The 20,016-nt window shown below is 44.7% G+C and overlaps 2 protein-coding genes and 1 long non-coding RNA gene across 3 annotated transcripts; 2 read left to right on the forward strand and 1 right to left on the reverse strand.

Moving 5' to 3' along the window:
* Window positions 1-1,932: 1,932 nt before the first annotated feature.
* nfkbiab (nuclear factor of kappa light polypeptide gene enhancer in B-cells inhibitor, alpha b) lies at window positions 1,933-8,678 on the reverse strand. The gene is made up of 6 exons (XM_062522713.1): window positions 8,394-8,678; window positions 7,687-7,792; window positions 3,437-3,647; window positions 3,177-3,265; window positions 2,654-2,908; window positions 1,933-2,502 (listed from the first exon to the last, which is right to left on the reverse strand). The coding sequence occupies exons 1-6, from the start codon at window positions 8,630-8,632 to the stop codon at window positions 2,473-2,475; spliced, it is 930 nt and encodes a 309-aa protein (XP_062378697.1). The 5' UTR covers window positions 8,633-8,678; the 3' UTR covers window positions 1,933-2,472.
* Window positions 3,644-6,893, forward strand: LOC134067435 (uncharacterized). Its single transcript, XR_009936505.1, has 5 exons — window positions 3,644-3,968; window positions 4,742-4,807; window positions 5,247-5,324; window positions 5,924-5,999; window positions 6,388-6,893. It is a non-coding gene; the product is annotated as an uncharacterized LOC134067435 (long non-coding RNA).
* Window positions 8,679-18,024: 9,346 nt separating the features above from the next.
* Window positions 18,025-19,647, forward strand: LOC134067947 (insulinoma-associated protein 2). The gene has a single exon (XM_062523436.1). It carries the CDS (start codon window positions 18,025-18,027, stop codon window positions 19,645-19,647), a length of 1,623 nt encoding a protein of 540 aa, XP_062379420.1.
* The last annotated feature ends 369 nt before the right edge of the window (window positions 19,648-20,016 follow it).

Below are 20,016 nucleotides of genomic sequence, written 5' to 3' on the forward strand. Positions count from 1 at the left end.
AAGATGGCCTGAGGGCCTGAGGCATAGATTTGGGCACTGCACGGTCAGTATTTAGTAACGGCCCCTTTGGCAAGTATCCGAGCTTGCAAATGCTTTTGTACTCTTTGAATTATTATGTGGGGGATTTCCCCCCATTCTTCCCTGCTGAAGGCGTCCAGTCCTGTCTTGGTTCATCAAGTTATCTGAGAGCTGAAATCTCTGGTGCCCATTTTTTTTGCACGGCACTGCTTTCCCTTTCTTTCAACCTGAAAATTGTACACAACCAATAATAACACACTAACCCTTGTACCCCTCTGGGGACCATGAGGAGATCCGTCAACTGAACTTTTCACAGTAACAGAGATTTTTGACCAGGGGTGCCCAAGGTTTTGCATGATGCCACTGCACCTCTGTTGGAGAATGGTGTCCTCCATCACGATGCGTAGAGCAAGAGTAAAAGCTCTTCGCATGTAAACCACAGAGACCGCAGCGCTCCTGGAGTGACTCCAACAACATGGCCTTCATTTGCATGGAGAGGCACTCTCGCTGTCCCTCTTTCTCTCTATCGCTCACACCATCTGAAGAAGGTAGCCTGGCCGTGTCCAAGCCTAATGTCAAGGTGCTTGGGGGTGTGCGTAAGGCGGTGGTGGGGATTTTGATTTTCCGACATGTCGAACCCTGTCACTTCTCGGACGTCGCTGAATCACCCCAGACACCCCCCCCCCCCCCCCCCCCCCCCCCAAATCGGGTCCCGAGTCCCTCAAACCAGTCCCTGGCTGCTCCAGGTCTCCTCTGAGGAGAGGAGGGGGGGGGGGGGGGGGCTGCCCTCAAGTTATGACTGCATCATTTGCATCCCAGCCTTTCATGGGGACTGCGGGCTCCCAACCACTTGAAAGCAAACAAAAATGGCAGAATGGCCCTGGCGGCTCATCCGGGCTGGCGAGTCAAGTGCAGCCGGAGGTAGAGCCCCCTGCAGCCCTTTCAGGTTGCTATTCAAATGGGGAAAACCGCACGCACACCTTTTGTGCGCTACTTACTGGAAGAGGATGTCGTGAATAAAACAGCCATGCTGATGAGGGGAATTGTGATGTAAAAGCACTAGCGTCATGTGACGTGTAATATGCGCACACAGTCACACAGCTACAGTGAGCGAGCGAGGAGGCCCTTAAAATCATAGGCGGAGATGTGTGGGAGGGTGGTTGTGCTTGGAGGGGGATTTTTTTTTTCTTTCTCTGTCAGGCCTCTGAGTGTCTGGTTTTAACCACCTGGTTATTTTGGAGTAGTCTATTTTATGGCGGGTGTTATGTGCCTGTGTTCGTTTTTCTGCGGCTGGCGTCCAGTTTCCTGACTGTCCAGATTGACATCATGTGCTGTGTTTACAGGCTAAACTAGGAAGGTTCCAGAATGTGATATTGACCAACCTCCCCCTTGGGAAGACATTCAGCCTTTCCATGTGGCTTACATGGTACACAATAGTAACATATGAAAATGATTTAAGCATGATAGCCATCATTAAAACAAATGCTTTTCAAAAACATTTCGGCAACATTGTGCACTAAGAGGAATTCGTTGAAAGTAGTCAGTAGTAGTTGACTAGAAAGTCACCGTGTGTTAGTGTTCGAAGAGGAGGAAGCAACTAATCAACAATGGCTTCAGTTAATTTCATAATCCACTGGCGGGAAGTGGAGTGTGTGATATCCTGTGTGACTTGGACTGGGAAGGGGAATTTTGGGTTCTGCCAGCAGCACTGATCCCACCCAAGCCCCCCAACAGGAAATACCAGTGTACTCAGCTGACGGATGTCCGAATGCAGGCTGTGACAGATATTTCCCCGCGGTGACAAATCGCCAAGACTCACCCAACCAAGCAGCCACCAAGCCGCCACCACCCCCCCTTCTTCCCTCAACAGTATACAACAGAGTAAATTTAGAAATAACGTGGCGCCAGACAAGATAGTTTGTTGCTTTTTTTAATTTACGGGAGTGTGGTAGGGTACTCTTCACAGATGTAACTTTGGAACATACATTTTTTCCAAAGGAACTTTGTACAGATATACATTAATATTTATAAAAAATAAATCTGTTTCTTTACACAAATTTACAACATTTATACACCGTACTCTGAAGTCTGTGGATGAAAACGCTCCTTTTCTCGAGGTGTGACGTGAGAAAATATATATTTTTGTTTTTTAAAAAAAAACACGACACATCTCTCCCTCTGTTGAACTGTGAACTTCACTGGCTTCTCTGTCCCAACACTTTCAGGTAGCCTTCTGTTCCTGGGGCCTGCTTCTCTCCCTCCCTCTTCTTCTCTCTCTTCTTCTCTCACTCTTCTTCTGGGCATCCAGACTCCAGGCCACTTCATCAGGCTTGTCCATGTGGCCAGCTCAGGCCTGGGTGCTGCTCTCTCACCCCATTTTACAGTCTTTCAGTCTTGTCCACTCAAACATACTGTGTTTACTGCGGCCACGCACATATGACTGAGCTGCGTCCTCTATACCGTCAGCTGGACATCATCAAAGAACTGTAAAGAGAAAAAAAAAGAGACAGAGACAGATTAGAATCGAGCAGAACGCTTGGGGGGGAAAGAATGCGCTGACATTTTATGCAAATTCTCAGTCAGGTTGAGAGCAAGAACTATGCCGCTGTTTGAGAGCTGCGGGGATGGTACACACCTCGTCCTCCGACTGGTAGTCCTCCTCATCCTCCTCCGTCTCGCTCTCGGGCAGTGGCCGCAGGTGCTGGGCGGTCAGCTCGTACAGCTCGTCCCGGATGGCGGCGTTGAGCCGGCCGTAGGTCAGGTGGTACGGCGTGTGGCCGCCGTACGTCAGGCTGTTGGCGTCGGCCCCTTTGCTGATGAGCAGGTGCACCAGGTCGTAGTTCTGAAGGTCAACGGCCAGGTGAAGTGGCGTCCGCCCATTGCACTGCTCCTGAGAGAGAGGAAGGAACACGGGCCATAATGTTAGAGACCACAAGCTTTTACCAAACACCACACAGCACACCACAACTACCAATTCTGACATTAAATGTAAAGTTATTCTAGACGTCTTCAGTAAAACACAATCTACTTATTTTACTTTTTTTTAGCTTTTCATATACTTATTTATTTTAAATTTTTTTTGCTACTGAGCACTACACTATGCTACACTCTAAGTAAACCCGAGGTGTGATGCAGAATGAATAAATCCAGGTGCCTACCTGTGCATTAATATCGGCTCCAAGCTCAACGAGTCTTTCCACCAGCGAAAGGTAGCTATGTATGGAAACCTGGTGTAAACAGTTTTGACCTGAAAAAAGCACACACACACAAAAATACACCATCAGATTTGAGAAATGCGTAGGCAGGTGTGAGGAGGCCCCAGGCTGCTTGCAGTAGCAGCAGAAAGGGGACTCCAGACTCCAGAGATGAATCAAAGCCCCAGAAAAGTGGGGGAGGGGTGGTGCTGGTGGTTCCTTACCGCTGTAGTTGAGCGTGGTGAGCATTGTGGAGAGCTGGGAGCTGGAGCAGGCCTGGGTGAGCACGCTGAAGCAGGTGACCGAGCCCTTCCTGCAGGCTATGTGCAGCGCCGTGTTGCCGCTGTCGTCCACCAGCAGCGGGTCGCAGCCGGCGCGCATCAGGTGGGCCACCACCTCCGGCTGCTCTGTGATCACTGCCAAGTGCAGCGCCGTCTGAGGGAGAGAGAGAGAGGAGGAAATCGTTTCCCAGACAGCACGTTCAGTCTTGCCGACGTCGGCAATTGGAGGGCACCAGCGGCAAAGGATCGGCATGGTTTTTTCCTCATGCACATAAAATAAAACGTGTCAGTTTAGGTGGGCAAATCATCGGCGGGACGAGTCTACCCGACAGCGCACATTGGAGATCGGCGGAGGAACCGTGAAGAACCATTTAGCCGATCCCGCTTCTTTTTTTTTTTTAAATGCTGCCTGCTGCCGACGAGTATGAGAAGTCAGTTCGTTGGTCCACATCAAGCTGGCTGTGTAAGCACGAAGGTACGTTGAGCTTGTGTAAAATCCGTATGTCGCAAATGATATGATGATTTAATATATGATATGATATGATAGCAGCTATGATAGCCTATATCATATTTGGTAAAATGCATAATACGGTGTAGATTAACCTTTTGAAGATAATAACGTTAGCAGCTAACGGTTACACAAGACGTTTCTCAAACTATCTGGTTAGCTGCTAACTGCTAACTTACATGTATATATATGGCTAACTTAGGATAACACGTAAGTAAACTCATTGTAGAAGTGTTTTAAATCAGATATTGTATCCTATGACGTCTGTTGTGGCTATAAAATGCTTTAACGGGATGTGTTTTTAGCAAACGTCAGGTAGGTAGCTAGCGCTAGCGTTAGCGTTAGCGCAAGCATAATTATCTTGCCACTTTGCTGGCCGTACACAGCGAAATAACCGGAAGTAGAGCGGACGCCGCCTGCAGAGATGGAAAACTCCAGCTTCAGAAAATAAAAATCCAGCCATGTATTGGTTCCACCTGTGCACTTATCACAGGTGATCTCATTAATTAGCTGCTGTAGCTGAAGACTTGTGGTAATTACAATCAGCTGGTTTAAGTGAATGGTTGGCATAGATATGATATTGGTAGGACTTTTATTTTCTGAAGCTGGACTTTTTCACCTCTGCATGTCTGAGTGCTTGACTAATAAGTAAATGTTTAAGTTTCTTTATATGTGATGCATTGGGTTAGCTCTGGATGATGATGTGCTTTGTGTAAAGGCTCTTTTTCTGTATTTCCTAGTGCCACAAGATGATTGGCAGCAAGAGTCAACCAGTGATGAAAGGGATGCGCTCAACTGAATACAAGGTAATTAACAAAATTGTCACACAGACACTCGCGGTTACATGACCAGTCCAGTCTAGTCATCTAGTCTATTCTGCAATCTGACTAGTTGTCTTAGTCTAAAACTATACAGTCAAGTTAGTTTGACCTGAGAGCATGGTGGCTAGTTAGCAGGTCTCTTTAGATTAAAGACAATATTTCTACAATTAATTAATACTATAATATGTATTCTGCCTGTTTCGGTTTTAATATGGGTTGGAAGAAAAGTCTCTCTCTCTCTCTCTCTCTCTCTCTCTCTCTCTCTCTCTCTCTCTCTGTTCTTTGATGTAGGCTGGGCTGTGCAGAGTGCAAAAAGGCTGCCCTCATTCATACGGTCATTCTGACTGAATCTGATATGATCTGATACTGATTACCTGAAAATCATTTATCTTTGTTTTAACCGTTTTAATCTTTGTGTTTCAAGTGTCTGTGAACACAAACATGCAGCAGAGTCGTGAAACCCCTCAATCCCGTCCAGGCCTTCCAAACAGGACTCCTCTAAGTAAGACATATTTTAGTGTATGATGTGTTTTAAGTGTCTATACTTCGTTCACACCAAGAACGATAATGATAACGATAAAAGCGTCCACACAGGCCAACGATAAGAAAAGTCACTCATGTTAATGAATGTGATGGCTAGAATATTATGGGTTCTGATTGGCTGTTAGTTTTCTATCGTTCTCAAAATCGCTCTGAAAGTGATCAACAACGATATCGTTCTTGATGTCGTTATCGTTATAGTTTATGTGTGAACGTTGTCATTCATATTAACGAGAGCGATATTTATTTATAGTTATCGTTCTTGGTGTGAATGGGCCTTTAGTCTGTGTTATGGTAGGCTAGAGGCTGACACAGATGGGACTTGGTAGTCACTAGAGTAGCTAGCAGCCTGTTTTGTTTTTAATTTGGGTAGGAAGAAAAGTGTGTGTGTCTGTCTCTCTCTCTCTCTGCCGGTTCTTTGATGTAGGCTAGGCTGAGCAAAAAGTGCAAAAAGGCTGCCCTCATTCATACAGTCATTCTGACTGAATCTGATATGATCTAATACTAATTACCTGAAAGAATCAATCTTTGTTTTAACCGTTTTAATCTTTGTGTTTCAAGTGTCTGTGAACACACACGCAGCATGGTTGTGAAACCCTTCAATCCCATCCAGGCCTTCCACACAGGACCCCTCTAAGTAAGACATATTTTAGTATATGATGTGTTTTCATGTGTCTATACTGTGTTATGGTAGGCTAGAGGCTGAGACGGAGATTGCACTTGGTAGTCACTTTTGGTCACACACACACACACACACACACACACACACACACACACACACACACACACACACACACACACACACACACACACACAGTTCTATTAAAAAACAAGACATTTCATACTATGTATTTTTGTTAACCTCTATGGTCAAAGATCAGAAAGTGCTAGATCAGTTCCTGCTGGATGCACAGGTATTTTTGGCAGGTTCTCTCTGCTGTTGTCAGTAAACTACTGTATTATGCGCATTGCTTGTTAATTATGTGTTGTCTAATTTGTGTATTTTCTTCCTGTACTTTCCCCAGCTGTTGAAAGGCTGAGCAGGTTGGACTCCAGCTGAAAATGGACTATGTAAAACAACTCCAAAAAACAATGCACAATACACCTTCATTTTGACAATAGGCCTATTTCATATTTTATAGCTGATTCTGGTTATTTTCTAATAATCTTCTTTACACTAGATTTAAATGTAATGTAAATTAATGACATATCTAGCTTCTGTTTAATACAAACATAACAGCTGCATGTACACTATACTGGCCATCCCCAAACTTCCCACAAAGTTGGGAGCATGGAATTGTCCATAGTCACGTCTGCAGTCGTCTACATTAAGTCGAATCCACCTATTGATTGACTGACTGACTGACTGGCTGTTTTATTTTAAACTGACAGACTATTTGAAGGGATTTGTTATTTTTGTTGTATTTGTCAATGTGATTAGGTGAGTGTTGAAATAAATGTCAATTAAATAAATGAGTTGAGTATTGAAATAAATGTTTTGATATTTTGCAAAGACCAAGTAAAATAAATGTCCAAGGTCATCTCCAGATGCCCTCCTATTTTGTTATTTCTCTCATTCAACCATCAAACTTGATGTCACTCATCCATTCTTGTTTTCTGTTAGACTGGCATTCCCAGGTTGCCAGTAGCCTAAACGGGCTTTGCTTACTTCTCAACTAGCTCCCGTCAAATTGTTAAGGAAGCCGTGTCACGTTATTAGTGGAATATCACATAACTGTTGTTGATAGGCTACACAATAGGAAACGTGTGAACACGATCTGAAAGCAGCTAGCCTAAGCAAATCAATAAGACCTAATATAACGGTGGGATCCTAGTAGAGTGGCGGAAAGCATTCAAACGTCTCGCTCCTTTTGACTTAACTTTGGAAGGGCTGATTTTCGAGAGACGTAGCCGAAGATCAGCTGTTCCAGTGTTAAGTCAATGGGAGAGCGGCGTCCGAATGCTTTCCGCCACTCTAGTGGGACCGCGCCGCATAGGTCATGATAATATCGGGTTTAGGTGGGCTCACGGTCGGCAATCATTCTAATGCCGACATCTTCCCAACATCTTGCCGATTAGCAACCGATCTGCATAGGACATCGCGCCGAGGCGTTTTATGTCGGCGCAGGCACACCGCCCCGACGTCGGCAAGAGCTAAATTGCTGTCTGGGTTAAATCTCTATGGAACCTCTGTGCTTTCTTTTCACCCCCGTCTGTTGTTTGAAACTTTTACTTTCATTTTGCACATGATTTATTCATTTAATTATGTATTCATTTTAGTTCACTCTCATGTGATACAGAGTTACAGGTGTAAAATAAATTACCTGTCTTTGATAGTTCTGTGTATTCAGGAAGGGGTCATTGACTGACAAGTCAATCATCTTCATGGCATGATCTTTGGCTTCATGAATGATTGCCATATGCAGGAACCTACAAAAAATAAAGGGGAGAATACCCATTAACATCAAAGCTTCCAAAACTAGTCAGGTGTTAAACGTGTGAAAAGTGTGGACAACTACGAATAGCAGGGGAAGTTCTGTTATTTCCAGTAGTAGTGGTTTGACACATTGGCGTGTTAACGACTAGTCGGATTCCTGGCACGCAGCCCGGGACTTTCCAAGCTTGGGCAGAGTAACAGCGCCGCCCACAATTGACGCCACGCCAAAGTACAGTCCGTCCCGATGTCGACTTTATGTTTACGTAAAATCCATTATGATTGTAATCACTGCGGTCTTGGCTACGTGTGCAGCTGAACCTTACAATTTTGCATAAGCACCAAGAAGTCGTATATTTTCATTCTAAACTTAGTTAAAGCCGTAGGCATTGCGTGCGGAAATGATCTTGTTTTCTGCAAGCGAGCGCAAAGCCTCTGCGGTAGAAAGGCTGCCTTTTAATTAACGCTTTGCACTGCAGTTTTTTTTTTTCGTCCTTTTATTTTAGCCCCATGGAGTAAATGCTTAAAACTATATCACACAAATCCATCAGACCTATAACGTTATGCTTCGTAAGAAAATAAACTTTCAACACTTACGTGTCTCCGTCCTCAGTAATTTCTTTCTTCCATGGTTCACAGCTTTCTTCGGGTATCCGGGGAGCGGGTTCGCAATCCAAACGCACTCGCTCCAGTTCGGCAACTACATCCTCTCTGAGCGAATCCACACCACTATCAAGACGATCGTCGACATTCTGAAGCCCTTTCCCCAACTTGGCGTCTCGACTCTCGGCGTTATAATCCATTTGGTTGTGTCTGTATGGCTGGTAAACATCCATTGTGTTGTTGAGCCCTGAACAGTTGTCTTGTCACTGTGCTTTAGAGTTCTCCGACTTCAGTAGTGTTTTAAGAATCTGAGGTGGGCGGAGCTTCACTGGTTCAGGAGGGGGATTTCCAAATGCATTTGACTGATGCCTCAACAGCAGAAGGGAATTTATTCAGGACATATGGGGGGATTTCTCCCCTGAAACAAGCGAAGAAAATTAAAACTGAAAACCCGCGTTTGGAAAACCAAAAAAGAGGAAAGTTGGGTCGTTTTGCACCGCACGGATAAACACTATAATAGCCAACATTTCAGCAAACTTACCTAAGTTGCTTTGAACAACTGCTAAAAGCTTCCTGTATCTAGCTTTGCAGCAGAAGCTGATGTTAGCAACTTATTGTGCTCTATGTACATATTTTTTTAAACAGCAGCAGTTATTTGCAATAATCTAGAACAACGTCAACCATTGGCTTTAAGTAGCCTATGAGCATTTAATATATCCACAGTTGCAATGCATTTCCTAGTGTGAGTAATAACCTACACTGCATGACTCACTCCACTTCCTACTTGTTGCTGCTATATAGACTATTTTATGGAAAGTAATATAGCCTAGGCTACTACTGCTTGACTCAGAATATGATTATTTTTGTGATCCACAAGTGGCTGTCATTTGACACTAAACCACAGGTCTGAAAGCAGGTGGTATATTGGAGTCATTGGCGCTATTATAAGCAGTGTAGGCCTACCTGCTGACACCAATTTACTGCTATGCTTTCTAGTGTACCATTGACTGAAATAGGCTATGAGGTGTAGGACTTAGTAATTTCTCTTGTCTTGCACAGAGCTGACTTTTTGTGACTCATAAATGTGAATTTTTTACCTGCATTATACAACTTCCTTGTAGCCTATGTTGGCTAAATAAATATTATTTATTGCACTAAATACATAAAAATCATATGCAGATCTATGGTTGATACTGAAAGACTCCAGTGAGTAGAAATGCTGTACTGTAATACAGGTTTCCCCACTTGTGTGTCAATCATTGGATCCATCATCCTCCAGCCTGGCATTTACACATAAGAAACCCTCTGGGCTTTCTGTTCCTTGGACTCTTTCTGTTTGCACAACTGTCAGCACGCACCCTCTTCGCCGCGCTCTTCCTCAAACAGCCACTGCTTGGCAACAGTAACCAGGCGCTCAATACACACACAGTGGCCCAGTGCATTTCCTTTCTTTGCCTTGTTACGTCAAACCGCCCAGTTGTGTCACAGCTTTACTTTTTTGGCTCCACACAATCAAATGTAAATATGGCCATCTGCGTATGTGTGTGATGGGAGAGGTTTTTTTATTGGGCAGAATCCCCCATCTTAACTAGAAGCTTCATTGCTCTCTCTGAGGGGCCTTTCCAGTGTCTGAAAGAGCAAGGGATCTCCCTGGAGAACTACGCCTGGGTTTCCTACTGTAAATACGTAGGCTAGTGCCAAAATTATAGGTTGTAATAACACAAAAATCCACCTGGTGCCTTCCAAAACTCATTTCTAAAACCCAAGCTGATATCTTTGATGAATCTTTTTTTTTTTTTTTTTTTAAAGCAAGTAGACAATAAGTCTGAGGAAAGTTTTGTAAGCTATGATGTGAATGTTCTTAAGCCATTTGTTAAAATGTGTAATATACTACATTATACTTTACCATATTATACCATACCACTATTTGCTGGCTTATAGTTCATTCAGTAAACTTAATGGATTAAACATGTGGGAAGTTTTTATAAACTTCTGGATGAAGGGGTTTGGTCCTGGACTTATCAAAACTATGTATCTGTTGCGTCAATCCCTGAGGCTGAACATGTACAGACAGGACATCTGACACAAATCAATTATTTGAAGAATGGGGTGTGAATCCTAAAGCACGTCTATCATCACATCAAACGGGTTGAATTTGAGACATCACCAGTGGCATGTAGAATGGCATTGAGCCAGGTGGTGTGTGTGTGTTTTTTGCGGAATGAGCACAGGAAGTGATGATTTTGCTTCGATTTGTTTTGTCTGTGTGAACCGCAGCTCGTGTGTGACAGGGTGGTCAGGCGGCCGGGACATCCTGAGATACACCCCGTCCGGCACATGGAGTACTCCGTGGATGGAAACACAACAAAGGCACGCAAGCTGTGGCCGGAGCTGCATGACACACAGAGATGGACTGACAGGGGAAGACTGGACACGGGAGTGTAACTAGTGTGTGTGTGTGTGTGTGTGTGTGTGTATGAGAGAGAGAGAGAGAGAGAGAGAGAGAGACTGGCTATTATGCATACTGTCAACACTCAGATTTTATATAATGTAAAGAGCATATTCCTGCAATTCCGACAGGCACTATCCCCGGACACTTTAGCCGTTTACTCTCAGTACTCCTGCTGAGAGAGTCATGTAAACACGCCAGCGTTTATTACCAAAATCCAGATTTTGCCAGGTTTCACAATCTCACGGTTGCATTATGTTTCTTAGAAAGTCTGACTGATGCACTCCGGACAGCTCACAGACATCCCATGTTCCACTGAACCCGATGCATAAACTCACTGTCATGACTCAAATGTCTAATGTTGAAGATGAGGTTGGCTGGGAATGGCTAGACGTACCATATCAGAAAGCACCTCCTGTCCCAAACACAGTCATATATGAGTGTCTACACACACACCACCTGTTGATGTCAGGGAAGGGGGAATGGTCAAGGGTTGAGTTGCTGGGATATCCCTATAATTCCAGCAATCCCCATACGTGACCATACAGAAACGTAAACCCTTCCACCATCCTTAGACGGGAGAACTCCCATAATTGTTATTGTCCCATTAGGTGGTTTTCGGGACAGCTCTGGGAATAATAGGGAAAGCTTAGCATGACGCAAGTTAATGCAGTGGACTCTATTTATATAGTTCTTGTCCTGAGATGTGGTCTGTACATGGCTGGACATGTCTGCCCATTGCACTCGCTTGCTGGGTTTTTTTTTTCCCTCAAAAACTCACAAACACCCCTGACTCATGTTGACTCAGACTCAAGACAAGCTGGCTCCAAGCACACTCCTATCCCCTTCACCTTTGGTTCAGATTGAACCACCACCACATTCTCTAAAACAGCCACTGCTTTTGGAAATCTGTGTCAGTTTAACTGACATGTTTGGAGAGACTATTCCTGTCTTGGTGGACGACTTTGTTATGTTTGGGCCTGATTATACGTTTCCTGACTTCTATTTTTTTTCCCCTCTTTTCCTTTTCTTTCTGGGCAAAAAGAAAAATCTCTGCGCCTCAAAGGGCAACCTTTGGTCTGTAAAACAAACCCCTGTCATTATGCCACTATCATAAAGGCCACACACAAAACGGGTGTGTTGAGGGGGGGGGGGAGTCAGGTGAGTGAATCATCACCTTTGTACAGTGGCCGTCCCGTCCTGCTGGATTTCCCAAAGATTCCAGAGTGTGCCAGCTCACCCCTCGCCTAGTTTCTGCGCCGTGTGCGTGACTCGGTGTCTTCAGCTGTAAAAGGTGTGGGGGCAGATTGGGGAATCCTGCGTATGAATCACCCCCCCCCCACACACACACACACACACCACCACCTCCCTCCCTCTTTGTCTCTACAGTCTGTGATAGAGAATGTAAAGAATGTGGTTTCCTTCCGGTTTCACCTGTGAAATGGCAGCGTTTTGTAAGTACAGGATCATGGAATAGTGCTTCTCTTCAGCACCTCGATCCGAACTTTAAGTTCTGTATGTACTTAACCATGAATGCAAAGGGGGTTTTAAACAAAAGGTGAATGTTGGAGCATTAAATTATGAACTTTTTGACCAGAACGCTCTTAGATTTGTATTTACCTTTAATTGAAGTGAAGTAGCATTTAAGCAATCAAGTAAGTAAGACAGCATTCATTACAAACATAATCATCATAGTTTAATCTGTGGGTTCAGGAAATAAAACATGGTAATAGGGTGTTGCATTCCATTCCAAGTCAAAAGTCAATAGGCGGTACACTGCAAAAATGAAACAATGCAAAGCAAAAGCTGCTGAAGCAACAATTTGAACAAGGAAATATCTTATGCAAATGATCAGTCCTCTTTTATCTCTTAATGGTAACTTGGTACTCTCCAGTCATGAAATTATTTGTACTTTCCTTTCCAGATTGCTCTCCCATAAACTGGAGCACTAAAATTCCTAAGTGGTAAAATGAATGTCTGTCAAGATTCCCCAAGTTATAACCTGCAATGTCCCCTAAACTTTGGCACAATGTGCAAGGATCACTCTGCTGAGTGGAAAACACAGAATCTCCTGTAGATCGTTACTATGCAACTGCTAACAGGCCCCCAGCATGCGTAGGCCTGTGCACTACATGTAGATTGACCTCAAATATTTCAGGTGCTTAACTCAGTCTGCCCGGAGTGCTAGGTGGGCTGGGTTAGTGACTTTGTAGTCTACTCTTGAAAACTTGGGTGTTGCAGGTTGCAGCCCTTTTTTTTAAGTCTCAGAAGACATGCCTATACTGTACGCCTCTACAAAACCCCTTTGGCATTTACCACCACAATGAGAGGCATGTGTGAATTATCGGATCAGTTGTGGTGGTGACAAGTGGAGTTTGTTTTTGGTGGCAATTAAGTTGTGAATCTGTTGCAAGTTATGTAATGAAGATGATGTGTCATCTTAAGGTCAGTGTGAGCTGCCCGGGCAAGTACATTTAAGCATGGTTTCACACAAAGTAGTCGTTTTTGCTGGAGTCAATAAGGCCTACTGGCAACTCCCAAAGGCAGTAGCTTCCAAGAGGGGCATGTGGAGGGTTATATATATATATATATTAGGGGTGTAAAGGTACATATATTTGTACCGAACCGTTTTAGGGTGTCAGGTTCCAGGATTGCCAACTTCGGGTGCTGGGCTGGAGTGAGATTTTGTGAGGACACAGTGTGTGCATGCATAGTGCGTTTGCTATGTTTTACCAACTTGGAGGCCCTCGGCAAAAGACAATTTGGATAACAAAGATAATTTGAAATTATTACAATTACGGGAGGTTGTGTCTGTGTGCGTGTGTGTGTGTATCAGGGATGACATGGCCAAAATGATCATGGTTATGCGATTTAACGTGATTTAAGCACCCAGGACATTTGCCCACATTTTGTCTACCACCTCCAGTCATGAAGGGATGAACTGACCCTCTGTCTTTCCACACCAAAGGAACATTAACGATTTCTGTCATGGAGTTGTACCTTGGCTACTACATTTGGAGTTTTACATATGTATGTAACTGCAGAACCTGAAAACTGTGTAAAATTAGAAGATAGAGATAGATAGATAGATTGGCTGGACACAACAGCATATTGGAGACAAAAACAATAATGGCAATCAATGTAGTTTGCATGAGCAGAAAAGGTGAAATAATTGGATTGTTCTGGAGGTCACTCAAATAGTAGCTAATCTCACTGAAGAATAGTGCGATATATGCAGCCTAATATATCCTTTGGGATAAAGCCACCTGTTCTGAGAACTTCCCAGTTTGACTTTTTAAATGATCATTTAATCCAATATTCTTCCCCAAGTGTGTCATTTAAGACGACACGTGGTATGTTATGGAGAGGACATTGAAGCCAAGGTGGGATTTTTAAAGAATAGACCGACAACCGTAGCCAAATAATTTCTGTATTCTTTGCCTGACAAAGAATGTACTTTCCCCTCTCACAATTCTGTCACCTATTTTCAGAATGAGGTTTGAAAAGTACTGTAAAAGATTCTCAGGGAAAAAAAGAACACTTTGACCTCAATGTTAGATAATTAGCATTGAATCTACATACTGCACCACAAAGGCCTAGGCTACTGCACCTTTATGCCTACATGTTGGCTATACAGTCATACGTGTATAGTGATAAGAGGGAAAAAAAAACTTTCCATGTACACTAAAGGCTGGTTTTACAACGCCTTGAAATTAGTCATCAATCATGTGCCCGCCTAAGAGTCCAATTGGGATCGGAATTCCCCACTGGAGCGCAGGCCATCATCGATGCATCTGGCTGATTGACATGTCGCCCACTAGTGGCCAAGACAAATAATGCAGTTAACTCTAGTCACCAGTAGATGGCGATAAAATGTCAAGAGTAGCCTACATTCGAACTGAGTGAATGTTGATGCCTGTCGGCTGCCACAACAGTAATCACTAAATTGGCTCTATGTTATACCTACATTTTAAGGTTGCAATTTATCTTCTGAAAAAATTATGGACCATTGAGACCATTAATACTCAAAAATGGATAGGCCTAGCCTAAACTCTACAGTCCCTCAAGACATTGTTGTTTGAAATGAATATTCACATACGAAATGAAACAATGACTTTAGCAGTGATTTCATTGTGGAACTTGTGGTAACTTTTGCTAAACTTGCAGTTAGAGGGCGAAATAAAAGGTCACACTAGAAAAATGAAGAAGAAATGTCTTAGCAATGTAGGCTAATGACCTCGTAGAAATGGGTAAGGTTATGGAGTATCCTCAGAAGTCCAGGCCGTGGGCGTCACTGCTAATTAAGAACGATTAAAAATTAATTATGAAACAACCTGCCGGTCTCGATGCTGCCAGATCACGGAGGCTACAGCCGGAGTTGGAGCTGTCCGCGTCCCGCGGTGCTGAAGATCTCAGTGAAGCCAAGCGTGGGTCCAGCACCGCACTTAATCATCATATAATGCTCAATCATCCCCGGCCTCCAACGGCGATTAAATAAATACCCAGTGCATCAGCAACGAGACTAATTGCCTGCCGTTGTAAACGATTACAGTGAATTCCTACATCTGCGTTGCCGCCTCGCCACATGGCGCGGGGCGAGATGCCAGTTTTGAGCTGAGACTTTGAGACAGTTGAAGAATGGCAGATCAATAAAGAGGTCTGTGGGACTTTTTGGGAGGGTCCGTGCACACAGAAAAACGACATTCCGCTTCAGCAATCATAATCCTCCAGTCAATTTGGCTTAAGTGCTGAAGGTCAAGGACATAAATTAGGCTAAATGTGCGGACACAATAATCTTGCCTTGGCTGCCGCGAATTACAAGACAAATTTAACTGACAAATAACTGTGTGGAATTGTTAGATATTATTGATTAGTAGGTTTTAAAATGTTCCGGTAGACTTAATATCCCGTCTAGTCTGCCCTTATGTCAATTTAAATTATTGATACTGGATTTAAGTTTAGACCTGCATTATGAGTTGACTATATCATCCATTGATTTCTGTTTAAAATAAGATGCAGCTTGATGCTGCTGTCCTGTGGGCTGCTTTCAAGCGATTCGTTGAATTTCCCACGGCGGCTTGACATCAAATGTCTAATTCTCAAGGTAGTTACCCTTTTTTCCGGAGAGCGTCCCCCCAACCCTACTCTCACGCCCATTTGTTCTGATTAATGGACCGGGACGCCCCTCTCTAACCGCTAACCTCAGCCGAGCATAATGTGGTCCTGGGAGGTCGGCCGTATCGCCTCCTCCCCCTCCACCAAAATGAAAAGACATTAGGCACTCCGATCCCTTATCACCGCTCCCAGCTTCGGGATGAAGAGAGAGGGAGAGCGAGAGTGTGTGTGTGAGACCCGTTCCCGCTGGCAGGTTATTGGCGAATTGGACGGCCCCCAACGCTGTCCTGTCATTGCCCTGAGCATCGCTGCCCCTTCTGCCGGGAGATAGCGTGATGCCCTCGACTGGAAAAGGGAGGGGGAGATCTTCCCATCGTTAATGCCACAAAGCCAGTGAATGCAGGCGGGATGCTTCGGGTTCCCCGGCTCGGTGAAAACCGCTTGGCAATTTACATTGTTGCGACTGATAGCATCTTTCTTATCTGAGGCCAATACATGAGCACAGATGTGATTGCGAGTGTAATAAAAGATCTAGCTGTTGAGCAAGATAACGTTTCGAGCATCTGTCCGCAATAAAACAAACATCACACCCCTAACGACTACAATAAAACGTCTATTTACAAAATGTTCTGCTTAGCTAGATTTATATCTTGGAATATTAAAAACCTAAATTAAGTGAGTTCACTTCAGTATAAGCCTTGGATTCCATTTAAATGTGTCATTAGGCCTATCTTACTTTGGGTCTCCTCTAAGTAAGATTTAGGATGCAGAAATTGCTGTCACGCAACTGACATGCTCTGAGGATGATTGAATGTTGTGCTCAGCGATGCTGGCACAAATTAAACGGCTTAATTACAGGGTAAACACAAGTTCGTCAGATTGTATCCTAGATACATATATCAGGTAACAGGTAAAGTGCATTGAATGGATTTATTAATGGGCCCCTTGCTGGCTCGCCCCCAGTGCCAAATCATGTGGCGTGCCAACGGAACACGGAGCCAAAAAAGAATCCTGCATCTTAATAGTCTTTTTCTGTTTGCAACAACAGGAAGCGTTTAAGCCGGAATTCAGAGAAAGGTTAACGACCGCGCACCGGAGTGCATAGGCTCGCTCTCATTAATGGCCTGTGTGGACGCGCTGTCTGTGTGCTTCTACTCATTAGGAGACATTTCTTTATTAAATATGGGAGGCATTTGGTTTAAACAATTTATTTGGACACAGCCACATGCTGTTTTATTTATTCGCCGACACGGTGCGAAGTTTTTTTTCTTCTTAAGGCGTGTTCATATTAATGCACTGAGCTGGCCCAATTAGCTGTAGTCTTTCATTATTTCGCTTAACGTCTAAAGTAATTTAATACCTTTGCATACTTATCATTGAATATTCATAAAGGTGACAATGTTATAGCTTTGTCAATTATCATATGATTGCAGTTTGAACATCTGACGTTATATCTCAATCAGCTACAAAATAAGTAGTAATTGTGCATTATGTAATAGTTATGCAGCAATTTAAACATTAGCCTAAATTGAGGAGCAGCGTGGTATTTCTCTTTAGAAGGATCTGTAATATACAGTTTAATCAAGCAAATTAACAAATTGGTTTAATGCCATTACCAAAACCGCGCCTGTTATTGTGCTATGATTTAATATGGAGCACACATCACTTAGATTTAACAAGCATTCAAGACACTAAAAGGCGGTGAAGGAAAAGTATAGCCTCCAACCCACCGAGCGCCGACAATAATCATACGGATGTGAGAAAATGCAATCTGGTGTCCATTAGGAATCAATCTGTAACTGGATATCCTCATTAATGCCACGGGCCCTCCCTCTTTAGTATCGCCACTGATTGGGCAGTGCGTTGACACTGACGGTGACTTCACAAAAGCAGAATGCGACCTCGAAGATAAAAAAACAAGCCATGCGTATCGACGTGACAGTGCTCTCCTTCTCCACTTGGCCGCGTCTCCTGCCTGCACCTGTTCTGTAGCAAGTGACAGTTTCGCGTCTTGCGGTTTCTGACAGTTGTCTTAGAAGGACGCACAAGGCGAAAGGGAGGATGCCGCGTGGATTTCTGGTGAAAAGGAGTAAACGGGGCTCTCCGGCATCTTACAGAGCGCGCCAAGAGGCCACCGAGGAACCCAAAACGCACCTCCCGGTACCGACTCCAGATGGAGAGACAAGCGTCTTGGTTACGCACTCAAGTGAGGCGCAAACTGATCTCCAAGAGACATGGACAAGCGTTCCGACAGAAACCGAGGAAGCCCAACTGCCCGAGAGTCCAAGACAAGTAGGACTTCTGATGCACATCACAGACCTGTCACAGCAAAACAGAAGCGACGCGGAGCCCAGTGGGTCGCCCGGTCGGGCTGATGCTGCTTACAGTCCCGTTAAACCCGTCAGCACGGAGCTCAAGGAGTCGTTTTTTGACAGATGCCTGAGCTCACCGGCCACAGCAGAGTCGTTCCCTATGAGCACACCCGTGTCGTCCATCGAGCGGCTGCTCATGACCCACGGGGAGATGAAATTCGACTCACCGGTTCAGCTGTACTCCTCATTCCACCAGAGTCTAAAACGCACCGGCGCTGACGCCGAGCGTAAAAGCAAGCCACCGGCAAAGAAGCCCAAAGTTATGAGGAAGCTCAACTTCGAGGACGAGGTGACCACCTCACCGGTGCTAGGACTAAAAATCAAGAAAGAGGGTCCCGAATTCAAACCCACATCGTCCGCTGGAGGAAGAAAGAAACCGCTAGGCGAGTTCATCTGTCAACTCTGCAAGGAGGAGTATCCAGACCCGTTCTCACTCGCACAGCACAAGTGCTCAAGGATCGTGCGCATCGAGTACCGCTGTCCCGAGTGCGACAAAGTTTTCAGCTGTCCCGCCAACTTGGCCTCGCACCGCAGGTGGCACAAGCCTCGCATCGTGAACGGCGGCGAGTCTCAAGGTAGCAAAAAGTCGTCGCTGGAGGGTCGGGTGCTGGACAAGCTCTCCGCGGAGGGAAAAGAAAACGCCAGTAAGCTGCGAGTGAACAATCAGCACCACATCTCGCTGGATAGCTCTCAGTGCCACCGACCGTCCGACAGCGCACACGGGCAAGATATGCGCATGGCAGTGCCGGAGAGCCCTCCGTCGCTGCAACCGCAATACATCTCACCTGAGAAATGCTTCGACCTGCACATCAGAACCACCGAGAGTGACAGCTTGTTGCACTGCGCTGATCCGGCGAACCCCACCGCCGCTTCGTGCCTGCCGTCCCCCGGCTGCGGAGAGGAGGTGTACGAGTGTTGCTACTGCGGCAAGAAGTTTCGAAGACAAGCATACCTCAGGAAGCACTTGGCGGCTCATGAGACAATCAAGCCGTCACCGTACAGCCAATTCCTGAACGAACAGATCACTTTCCCTTGTCACCTGTGCGGAGCTCATTTCCCCTCTCTGGAGATCCGGGACAAGCACAGACTGTGGCACGCCGTGAGGGAGGACCTGTTCATGAACCCGGTGAAGAGCGCCAGTGCGCTGGTTAGACCAGACCTCACGCACGGCGAGCAGCAGATCTTCTCGTGTAAACACTGTCCGTCCACGTTTTTCAGCTCCCCCGGACTGACGAGGCATATCAACAAGTCTCACCCCACAGAGAGTAGACAGGTCATGCTCCTGCAAATGGCTGTGAGGCCCGGCTGCTAACTAGCAAAAGCAGAGAGTGGGTGACATCAAAATCTACAAAAGACAATTGATGGACACGGAAAAAAACAATTTAAGTCAATCATACAACATTGTAAATTGAACGTTTTATATCACTTAACAAGCGTTTTCGGCTTTGTTTTACTCAACTCTTGTTCATGACATTATGATTTTGCACCGGTACCATAATCACCTGTCAAGTAATCCTGTCAAATGTAGTGTATACTGGACACTTTACTCTAAGAACAAGTTTCTGTGCAAATATCCGCAAGGGGTTTGGGAAACTAGACCCCAAGAGGTACGCTAATATAATCAAGAAACTGTTTACAATCCAATTAAGTTTTAGCATGGGTGCAAAATTAAGTTTCAGTT

This window comes from Sardina pilchardus, chromosome 20, assembly GCF_963854185.1.
Source record: "Sardina pilchardus chromosome 20, fSarPil1.1, whole genome shotgun sequence".
Taxonomy (NCBI): domain Eukaryota; kingdom Metazoa; phylum Chordata; class Actinopteri; order Clupeiformes; family Clupeidae; genus Sardina; species Sardina pilchardus.

What these genes read in the sequence shown, in the direction of transcription:
- nfkbiab (XM_062522713.1), bottom strand. Translation starts at nt 8,632, where the DNA reads ATGGATGTTTACCAGCCATACAGACACAACCAAATGGATTATAACGCC. An exon ending in ATTACTGAGGACGGAGACAC is followed by an intron (nt 7,793 to 8,393) that starts GTAAGTGTTGAA and finishes TATTTTTTGTAG; the next exon opens with GTTCCTGCATATGGCAATCA. An exon ending in ACTACCAGTCGGAGGACGAG is followed by an intron (nt 2,503 to 2,653) that starts GTGTGTACCATC and finishes TTCTCTTTACAG; the next exon opens with TTCTTTGATGATGTCCAGCT.
- LOC134067947 (XM_062523436.1), top strand. Translation starts at nt 18,025, where the DNA reads ATGCCGCGTGGATTTCTGGTGAAAAGGAGTAAACGGGGCTCTCCGGCA.